This window comes from Bubalus kerabau, chromosome 6 (assembly GCF_029407905.1).
Source record: "Bubalus kerabau isolate K-KA32 ecotype Philippines breed swamp buffalo chromosome 6, PCC_UOA_SB_1v2, whole genome shotgun sequence".
In the NCBI taxonomy this organism is placed as follows: Eukaryota; Metazoa; Chordata; class Mammalia; order Artiodactyla; family Bovidae; genus Bubalus; species Bubalus kerabau.
Genome location: NC_073629.1, coordinates 19,775,569 through 19,786,523, shown reverse-complemented (window position 1 = coordinate 19,786,523; position 10,955 = coordinate 19,775,569). Strand labels below are relative to the sequence as shown.

At 50.0% G+C, this 10,955-nt stretch overlaps 1 protein-coding gene across 1 annotated transcript; it reads right to left on the bottom strand.

Annotated features, from left to right (window-relative positions):
- Positions 1 to 8,002: 8,002 nt before the first annotated feature.
- Positions 8,003 to 10,721, bottom strand: LINGO4 (leucine rich repeat and Ig domain containing 4). Its single transcript, XM_055584279.1, has one exon. It carries the CDS (start codon positions 10,430 to 10,432, stop codon positions 8,648 to 8,650), a length of 1,785 nt encoding a protein of 594 aa, XP_055440254.1. The 5' UTR covers positions 10,433 to 10,721; the 3' UTR covers positions 8,003 to 8,647.
- Positions 10,722 to 10,955: the final 234 nt, after the last annotated feature.

Here is a 10,955-nt window from a genome sequence, read left to right as displayed (position 1 = left end):
GAGGCTTCCACTGAGGTGGGGGGTGGGGGTGGGGTTGTAAATCAGCGCTCCAGAGGTGCAAGTGGGTGGAATCACTCAACCGCAACACTGTTCGCACAAAATTAGTGCCTTTGTAGAAAGCCAGTGCCACTCTACAACCCAGTGACCATTGGGGAAGCCGCCTCCTGAGGGGCGATCCTTTGCCTCGATCGGTCCGCATACCATGACAGAGACTCAGGAGACATTAAAAACGCTCCCCCCCGCCTCATCCCGCGGGAAAACATTAAAAAGGCTTTGTAGAGATGTAGAAAAAACCAAGCAGAAGGAATTGCGCCGCAGAGCGTGAGGAGCTCTATTTCTCTTTCGAGGAGTGAACAGACGAGGAGGACTGACACCACGCAGCAGGAGAGATGAAGGACCCAAGTTCGGAGCAACCCGTGGTAAGGGAGCTGTGGGTAGTTCGGGCATCAGGGGCCCACCCTTCCCTGGGGATTAAAGGGAGACCGGTCAAGGCTACTGGCTCAAAGGCACAAGCTGCGGGTAGGGGGGCCGTTTCTGTGGGGGCGAGGAAGGGGATGCAGACGGCGGTTTGCTTTGGAAGAGTGTATTCCAGTCGCCCTCTGGGTACTTGGACCGTTATGAACGGTTGGGCCCTGCTACCCACTCAGAGCAGCGGAGAGCCTCGCGAGATGGCCCCGATCCTTCCCCGCCTCCAGTCCCCGCCCGGCACTAGGGGCTCAGGGGTTGAGCGCTCCATGTAATGTGGGAATCGTGCGCACCAGCTTCTGTTACAATGCCTGGCACATGATAAGCATGCAGTAAATGTTTGTAAAATAAATGCAAAATTATATGTTTAGTCAACTAAGGAGATGCCATTGAGCCTCAGTTTTCCGTTTTGTATTAATTTAAACAATATATGTGTTTTGAATAAGTAATACATGTACATTCTATCAAGGAATGAACAGGTTTCTCATCCTTAAAGAAGCAACCAGTTTTACCAGATTCTTGTGGATTTTCCACAAGATTTCTATAATATGCATACATTAAATTTATATATATTATCCAGTTGGTAACATGTTATATATGACTATTTTGCAATTTCTTTTTGCATGGTCCAGATATCTTTCTGTAGCAGTACACATGTATCTGCCTAATAGTTAAGTTTCACAGTAAGCTTGAGGCATGTATTAAGGTTTATTCAATCAGTCCTTTAACATTATATTGACACCCAAGTATATTTTGTTTGTCTCTTGTATATCTGTACAGTAAACATTTAGGGCTGCAAACATTTAAGTCTGACCAGTGTGTGTATTTTTTTTTTTAATTTGGCTATATACAATTTCACAAATTCTCTTTCTTCCACAAAGATTTTTCTCATTTGCATTCCACCAACAACATTTGAAAAGGATTTTGGTAAGTATAGTATTGCCAAATTGCCTTCCACAGAAGTTTTACCAGTTTTCTCTGCCATCAGCAAGCTTATACAGCCTATTATAAGACTTCTGGATTTTTGACAATCTGATAGTGTAAATGGCATCTTACTGCAATTTTAATTTTCATTTCTCTTATAAGGTTGAACATCTCTTAGTATGTTTAAGTGGCAATTATATTTTTCTGTAAATTGTCTGTTCATATACTTTGGATATCTGATAAGGGTTGGATAAAAGCTTCCCAGGTGGCGCTAGTGGTAAAGAACCCCTCTGCCAGTGTAGGACAGGTAAGAGGTGTGAGTTTGATCCCTGGGTTCAGGAAGATCCCCCGATCCCCCAGAGAACAGAATGGCTATCCACTCCTGTATTCTTGACTGGAGAATTCCATGGACAGAGGAGCCTGGGTGGGCTACAGTCCATAGGGTCATAACGAGTTGGACGCAACTGAGGTGACTTAGCACACAAAACAAAATTGGATCTCTATTTCACATCTTAACACCAAAATAAATTCCAGGTGAACTAAATACTTACATATAAAAAAAGGACATTATAAAAGTATTTAAAGAAGACATAAAGAAGGTGATTTTTTAAATTATCTTAGATAGTAGGAGGCTTTTCTAAATATGATATGAAACCTAGAAGTTATCAAAGAAAATGCTGACAAATTCAGCTCCATAAAAATAAAAAATACTTGCATAACAAAAAAAATCACAATAAAAAGAAGACGACATAGGACAAATTGGGATTGGGTGAATTGTGATTTCTTTATTCTTATCTCCAGTTCTAAAGAGTCTGTTTTATTTCCTTGAAGAGTATTCTGAACAAGGTGTAGGTGGCAGCAGGTAAAACTAGTTAAAGTGTGGGTGGCCCAGAATTCAGTGGGCAGCTGTTTCCACTCCACAAGGCAAAGCAGGGAAGTAGACTGTAGCTAGAGGGCTGGACAGGGAGGGGTTCTCAATACAGTAGTTCCAGAGCCTGCTGCTTACAGAGTTCCCTTCTTGGACAACATGCAAACCATTCAAATGATGCTCTCTCTGAGGTTTTGGAAAACAACACAGTGGCTCTGCCCATTGTAGGATTCACCCCATCACTCAAGGGTCTTCACCAGAAACCAGCAACTGGGAGCGTGGGTCTTAGTATCAGAAATTATGCTGGTGCTACTCTTCTGTCTTTAGGTCAGATTAATGAGTTGTGGCAGGCGTCCTAGGAGAGAGACACTCTGCTCAGCCTCTTTGGCCACCGCCATCCAGCTCGAAGTCTTCCTCCTTAATCCCCCTTTACAAAGCAGTTTGGAGGAAGAGGATTCAGGAGTTCCTTATCTCACACACCCTCCAGCCTGCATCACCACCACACTGACTTCTTAGAGCAAAAGTCCTACCCAAAGCCTCCTGCATCTCGCTGAGAGATGGATGCTGCGGGGAGAATAGTGGCAGGGAGGGGAGCAGAGCAGCTGGAGGCAGCAGTGTGTTTTCTTATAGGATCTGTCCTGTCACTTGCTCTTACTTATGCAATTAGCTACTTCACACCGTAGCCCTTCCTAGCCTTTTCTCTTTGCCTCTAATGGACCTGGAGAGCACAGGCAGCCTAAGCCTTCACCTTTCTCCCTGCCACCTGAGGCTTCTCCCAGCAGAGGTTCTATAAGCATTTTTGTCCATTGTGTGCACCGGGTATTCTCACAGGGGTCTGTAACTCTCAAAGTTAAGGATCATTGCCTTGCAGCATGCTCTTCCTTTGTATCAGGGAAACAGCCCAGCAAAAGACGTAGGGAAATTAGAGTATCTCAGGAACCAAAATAGGGAGTGTGGAAGTGCTGCCAGAATGTCTTTGGATCCAAACTTCTCTCAGGTTAGATGAGATTGTGTCTGAAATGAAAGAGAGGAGGGGTAGAGAGAGGATTGGGCAGGATGATCTCAGGAAGGTTCTCTCAAGCAGGAGTAGGCAGGTGAATAGAGCTGAATTCTTCTCGAGAGTAAAGCAGTTCACCAATCGTCCCACCATACTGGAAATTCCTGAGCTGGCGCTCTATAACCTAAGAGGTTGTTGAGGTTAGAACTCTGAAAAGCACCTATGAAATCTGAAGCTTCCATTTTTAATTACAAGAGGCTGTGTGGCTGGCATCCAGGCATTTCATCTGATTTCTGGAATTTCTGCTTCTTTCTGCTGGTCCCTGGGGCAGAGGCAAGGACATTGGGAGAGGAGACTGAGAAAAAAAGATTAAAAACCAACAACTGATCCTCTGCTTCCTGAATCAGGTGCATTAGAGTTACTGAAAGGTGAGGATCAACAACTGACCCCAGTTTTCCTTAAGAGTTGGTCAGAGTAGGTGGGGCGGAGGATGTCCCCTGGATTTTACCTTTCTCACAGGTCAGTTCCTGCAGCTGAGAGGCCCAGGGGAAGCGGGTAATGAGAGCAGACAGTGACTGGAGCTGTACGACAATGCTGTGGAAAGCCTTTGGCTTTTGAGTCAGACAGCCCTAAGTTCAGAAGCAGCCCCCTTACTAATTAGCTCTGTGTACTCGAGCATGTTACTTAATCTACCTGACCTTTAGTTCCACCAGCCAAGATTCCCTATTTTATAGGGTTGATATGAGGATTAAATTAGAAATCCTACATATAACCACTGACATAAAATAAGTGTTATTTCTTTTCCATCTCCACGGCTGTCACCCCAGGGGAGGGCTGGCACTGGGTTGCCTGTGATGTGGACCACAACATTCCTGCACATACACACATACCACCTGCCCATGTCTTTGGTTGTCGTCACACACTTGTCCACACACAGACACATACCACCACCACCACCCACCCACGCCCCCCTCCCCTCGCCCCAGCTAAAGCAGCCTTTCCAGACAGGTGAGGTAAGCAGCTGGCTTACTGGTGATGGTACAAACTGTGGTACAAGTGCTCATCCCAGTAACCTTGTTACAGTAATTAGTGTCGCTCGTTGAAGGTGTTCTGGAAAGGCTGTATCAGGAGAGCAAGGGGTGGTAGTGGGCGGGGGGAGCCCCACAGGCATTTCCTCTAGGTTGAATGTGTTTTGGGGGGGGATACTTTTCTTACCTGTGCTGGGGAGGCCCTAGTCTACACCTAGAGTTATAACATCTGGAGCTGTGTTGTCTAATATAGTAGCCACTGGCTACGTGTAGCTATCGAACACTTGAAAGATAGCTGGTGTGACTGAGGAGTGGGATTTAAAATTTATTTCATTTCAGTTAATTTAAGTGTTAAAACCAATATTTAACTATGGAAAACTACAGCGAGCTACATGTGGGATCTTAGTTCCCTAACCAGGGATTGGAACCATGCACCCCTATAGTGGAAGCACAGTCTTAACCACTGGACTACCAGGGAAGTCCCTAGAAAACTTTTAATCTAGTTGGAACAACTTGGATGTATGAGTTGATTTTTTCAACAGTGAATTTTATGAAACCTAAATACAGATCAGATATTTTTGGTGAAAATTTAGTTACTAAATTGGAATGTGCTGTAAGTGTTAAGGATATATTAAGTTTCAAAAGCCTAGTATGAAAAAATGTGAAATATTTCATCACTTATTTTTATATTGATAACATGTTGAAATGATCAGAGTTTGGGTACACTGGGTTAAATAAACTACAGTCTTAAAATTAATTGTATCTGTTGCCTTTTTTTTTCTTCAATGTGATACCAGAAAATTTGAAATCACCTAAGTGACTCTTGGGATTTCCCTGGTAGCTCAACTGGTAAAGAATCTGCCTGCAATGTGGGAGACCTGGGTTTGATCCCTGGGTTGGGAAGATCCCCTGGAGGAGGGCATGGCAACCCACTCCAGTATTCTTGTCTGGAGAATCCCCATGGACATAGCAGCTTGGGGGGCTACAGTCCCTGGGGTTGAAAAGAGTTGGACACGACTGAGCGACTAAGCGCAGCACCCTGCAAGTGACTTGCAGCCTGTCTCTCCTGGGCTGCTCTGGAGGCTGTGGGGCGCAGGCAGCAGCAGTTCCTCATCTAGATACATGTCGTCTGTTCCCCACTGCCTCAGGGAGGGCGTGCTTCCCAGAGGAGATTTCTCTGAGCCGCAGTGCTGCTTCTGCCCTTTTCTGCATTGCAATGTGCACAGTTGAAACGAGAACTTCTGGCACCTGTCCGCCAAGTCCCAGTCTAACAAGCAGCTGGTGGAAGAGGCGCGTGCCCCAGGGGAACCTTTCTGATGTCTTATAACCTGGAGAGGAGAGGTTGCTGCAAGGCTAAGAGAACTGTCTCTGCATGGTGGGGGGCAGGGTTGGAGGCTCCAGGGTACTCAAGATTGCCTGCTTCCCCAGCTTCACTCTCCAAACTGCTGGGTTTCACATTCACCTCTGCGTCCTCTCCACCCCACCCCCACATTCCCACCTCTGCCCCGCTGAAGAGTTTGCCTACTGGTGAAGTCTGGCTACCTCCATATGGCGTCAGCTTCTCTCACCTGTCAGGGATAGTTTGGGCTGGGAGTCTTCTAATGAGTAGAGTCTCCCCAGAGCAAGGACTATGACTGCAGGAATGGCTCAGAAGCTGATGATGCTTGCGGATTGTTGGGTGAGGGATGGGTGGGGGCCCAGAAGATGGAGGGGAACTGAGGATGCTGTGCAGATGCTGCTGCAGAGAGAGAGAGAGGGAGGGAGAAAGAGAGGCTCCTGGGACCTCGTGACTCTCCACTTCTCGGTCCCTCCTCCCAGCTCCTTTCCTCTCCTTTCACTCCTCCCCTTCCTATGATGCTGAGACTGCTTCTACCTCTCTTGAGCTTTCAGCATCTCCACTTTTTCTGGCACTGCTTTGCCCTGTCTTTGAAGCACACTCAGAGGCAGTCAGCATCTTCTCCTCCTACTCCACCTCAGCATTTGGGGTCTCCATGAGGACAGTGGAAAGGCATGTAGTTCCTGCTGCTCCTTCTTCCCTCCACTTTGCACTAGAGCTCACAGTGCCCCTCCCACCTTGCCCCTCCAAACCTAGTCCTGTTGTGTTCTGGGTCTCTCTCCTTTGACAGCTGCAGATTCTCGTTTTTGTTACCATTTTGTGGAGGTTCTCTTGCTTTCCACTAAGGGCACTAGGGATCTGCACAACAGTAGCGGTTGGGAGATTCCAACCAGAATGAGAAAGAAAGGGGAGGAGCTGGGTGTCCTGGGTTAGAATTTCTGCAGAGGGATCCTTTGGAAGGCAGAGACTCTCTCCTCCAACTCTGGAGATGGAGCACACAGAGGAAAGGGCTGACATGGAAATGGGTTGCGGGTGCTGATCTTCTCAGGCATGGCGGGCAACCTTTTGCATAAACCTTTGGCTGTCAGGCTCGTTAGATTCAGGCAAGGTCATTGTTACAGGCTTAAAAGGCAGGCAGAAGGGTAGGAAGCGGGATTCTGACAGAAAGAAGGGGTGGAAAAGACTGAAGTAAAGAAAACTCGAGCGATCACATTTAGTTGTGGCTGCCACTGACATGGCCTTTTGATAGCAGGTTTAATGATGTGACAGCAGCTTTAATGATATGGTGGGGGTGGGGGGCTCATGCAGACCCAGTGCCAGTGTGTAGTCTGTCCCCGCCCCCAATCCCCAGTCCCCCATCACATCCTCTTCTCTTTAGCTTGGGGTCACTGGCCCTAGTTCCTTATGCCAAGAGAAGGATAGAGCAGCAAGGAGGAGAGAGAGACACCACCACCTGGATAAGGAGCAGACTCCAAGAAGCAGTTGCAGTTTCCAGCCCCACCCCTGAAGTAGCTTTATCACTGCGGTTGGCAATTGGTATTGGTTATTCGAAAAAGCAAGAGAGTTCCAGAAATCATCTATTTCTGCTTTATTGACTATGCCAAAGCCTTTGACTGTGTGGATCACAATAAACTGTGGAAAATTCTGAAAGAGATGGGAATACCAGACCACCTGACCTGCCTCTTGAGAAACCTGTATGCAGGTCAGGAGGCAACAGTTAGAACCGGACATGGAACAACAGACTGGTTCCAAATAGGAAAAGGAGTACGTCAAGGCTGTGTATTGTCACCCTGCTTATTTAGCTTATATGCAGAGTACATCATGAGAAACGCTGGGCTGGATGAAGCACAAGCTGGAATCAAGATTGCCGGGAGAAATATCAATAACCTCAGATATGCAGATGATACCACCCTTATGGCAGAAAGTGAAGAGGAACTAAAAAGCCTCTTGATGAAAGTGAAAGTGGAGAGTGAAAAAGTTGGCTTAAAGTTCAACATTTAGAAAACAAAGATCATGGCATCTGGTCCCATCACTTCATGGGAAATAGATGGGAAAACAGTGGAAACAGTGTCAGACTTTATTTTTCTGGGCTCCAAAATCACTGCAGATGGTGATTGCAGCCATGAAATTAAAAGAAGCTTACTCCTTGGAAGGAAAGTTATGACCAACCTAGATAGCATATTCAAAAGCAGAGACATTCCTTTGCCAACAAAGGTCCGTCTAGTCAAGCCTATGGTTTTTCCAGCGGTCATGTATGGATGTGAGAGTTGAACTGTGAAGAAAGCTGAGCACCAAAGAATTGATGCTTTTGAACTGTGGTGTTGGAGAAGACTCTTGAGAGTCCCTTGGACTGCAAGGAGATCCAACCAGTCCATTCTGAAGGAGATCGGCCCTGGGATTTCTTTGGAAGGAATGATGCTAAAGCTGAAACTCCAATACTTTGGCCACCTCATGCGAAGAGTTGACTCATTGGAAAAGACTCTGATGCTGGGAGGGATTGGGGGCAGGAGGAAAAGGGGACGACAGAGGATGAGATGGCTGGATGGCATCACCGACTCGATGGACGTGAGTTTGAGTGAACTCTGGGAGTTGGTGATGGACAGGGAGGCCTGGCGTGCTGCGATTCACGGGGTTGTGAAGAGTTGGACACGACTGAGCGACTGAACTGAACTGAACTGATTCAGGGTATGTGTAAGTGTGTGTGAAGGAAGTCTGGAGTTTAGACTAGCAGACTGGAGGGTTATAGTTCCTGCTTTGTATGTGGTGTGCGGGGAGGGCTGGGCTGGAAACGGATCTACATCTTCCGTTTCCTGGGACTCTCAGGGAAGAGTTGACAATGCTATCCTTAAACTGCCAAAGCCTGAGGAGGCAGGCTATGAGAAGGCGGCATCTGCTGCTGGCGTGGTGTGGGCAGAAGGTGGGGAAGATCTGGGATGTTTGGGATGAATGTCCAGTCCAAGCAGCTTTGGTTCTCTCCCACTGTGGTATCTGAAGCTGGCCTAGATGAGGCCCCACTGTGGAAGGACAGGTCAGAAGAGCTTGGCAGTGACCCGGTTACCCCCAGAGTTCTTATCCCCAGAGGTCCGAGGTGCCACAAAGTCGAAGGTCACGTGATGTTTGACCCGGCCTTTGCCTTTGCTCCAGAGGGCGATGAGGCCAAAACAGAGGGTCACCGAGGTAAGGAAGGGGAGGAAGCCAACCGCCAGCACCATAGCTATACCTCTGCTGTCCAAGAAGAAAGGCCCTGGGATCCCTGGGGAGGTGCTGTTGGGGTCAGAGAGAGTGCCATTCGGTGGTTCAACTTGGATCACTTCCAACCAGGTCCTCAGGGAGTCATTCCCCGCCACGTTGCTGACCACACAGACATAGGCCCCTCTATCCCGGAGTTGCACAGAGCGGATCTCCAGCGTCCCATCCTGAAGGACCCTCACTCTCCCAGCCCTCCCCAGCCGAACCCCCTGAGGCCTCATCCAGGAGACAGTGGGGGCTGGGTCCCCATCTCCAGAGCAGGAGAAAATGGCGTGCCCCCCTTCCTCGGCCATGACCCAGCGCGGCCCGGATTTTCGGATCAGGGCTGGTCGGCAGGTGAAGTGCCCTGGAGGTAGGATGTCTGAAAACTCCCTCAGGCTCTTCCCCTGGACGTGCTGGGGGCCAGCACAGGCAGGTGGGGTAGAGCCAAAGTCCAGGCGGCGGCGGAGCCGGAGCAGCCAGAGGAGGCGGCAGTCGCAGGTCAGGGGGTTACCGGACAGCCTCAGGGTAACCAATTTGTCTGGAGAAGGGAAGGCTGTTTCCTCCAGTGTCTGAAGGGCGTTGTCTGCCACATCTAGGAGGTGGAAGGCCGTCAAGCCATGGAAGGCGTGGGCCGCGATGGAGGTGAGGCAGGCACCCGACAGTCGGAGCTCCTGGAGCCGCACCAGGGAACTGAGCCTGCGGGCTGGGATGGCCGAGATGGGGTTCCGAGAAAGATCCAAGGCCCTGAGGAAGCTCAGGTGGTGCAGTGCTTGGAAGGGCACCGAGCTCAGGTTGCAGTGGGTGATGGCCAGGCTGCTGAGATTGAGCCCGCCCAGGCTCCCTGGCTCCAGAGCCTCCAGAGCTGGCCAGTGGTGGATCTCCAGCTCCCTTAGCTGCCCCAGCCCCCGTAGCCCCCCTGCCGGCAGCCTCCCGATGTCCAGTTCTCGGAGCCTCAGGGCCCCCAGTGCTGGGAGGCGGGCCAGGGCCGGGCCAGGCACGGTGCTGAGGTTGCAGCGCTCCAGGGTGAGGGTGCTCAGTTTGGCCAGCCCGGCAAAGGCTCCCGGAGCCACAAACACCAGGTGGTTGTCCCCAACCTCCAGCTGCTGGAGGCTGCCTAGCTCCCTGAAAGCGCCGTCAAGGAAGAGGACGATCTGGTTGAGGCGAAGGTCCAGCAGTGTGAGGGCAGACAGGCCCGCGAAGACCCCGGGCCCCATGATTCGCAGCCGGTTGCCCTGCAGCCTCAGGGTGAGCAGGCTATGCAGGCCGTGGAAGGCCCCTGGCTCCAGGGTGGACAGCTGGTTGTAGCTCAGGTCCAGTTCCTGGAGCTGGCCCAGGCGGGAGAGCATTCCCTGCTGAAGCCCCCACAGGCGGTTCCCACTCAGGTCCAGGAGCTCGGTGTCCAGTGGGAGTCCCCCCGGGACAGCCTCCAATCGCCGGTGGGCACAAAGCACTGCCTGGGGTTGGGAGGTGCAGTCACACACAGCAGGGCAGTTGCCGCTGCTCCCCAATGCCGGCAGGAGGAGTAGGAAAAAGACGGGGGGCCATGGGGGCCAGGCTTGCTTTGGAGCTGTGGCCACTGCCATGCCGTCTTTGTTCCTGGAATAGAGGATGACATGGCCCTTTTTGGAAAGTGGCTCAGATGATGGGTACCATGAATTTCCCTGAGCCTCCGTACAGGAGAGGGATTGAGCTACCTGTCTCAGCGTGGCCGGGTAGTGTGCAGACACAGGAGAGTCTGGCGTACACCCCCTGGAGCCTCCTCTTTGGGGATTCTCTGCTCCCCTCCACCACCCTTGGGTAACAGGCCGAGTGCTTACTAGCTCATGGAACCCTAGTCCAGTGGGGAAGGTTTTATGGAAACATGACAGGAAGCAGCAGGGAAGTAACTTTTGAGTTTCCCTCTATCTCAGAGATCCAGAAATACCAGGTCCCTTCTTCTGACAGCTGGTCTCCTAGTCTCTGCCCTGACCCTCTCTGCCCACCCTTCTCTCATTTATCTGCCACAGCTTTGTCTTAGGCTTATGGGGGTCATATCTCTGGATCCTGATTGGAGAGAGGCCTCACCTTGACTTAAGTCATCCAAGCCTGGGAAGCATGTGGGCATCA

What these genes read in the sequence shown, in the direction of transcription:
- LINGO4 (XM_055584279.1), bottom strand. Translation starts at nt 10,432, where the DNA reads ATGGCAGTGGCCACAGCTCCAAAGCAAGCCTGGCCCCCATGGCCCCCC.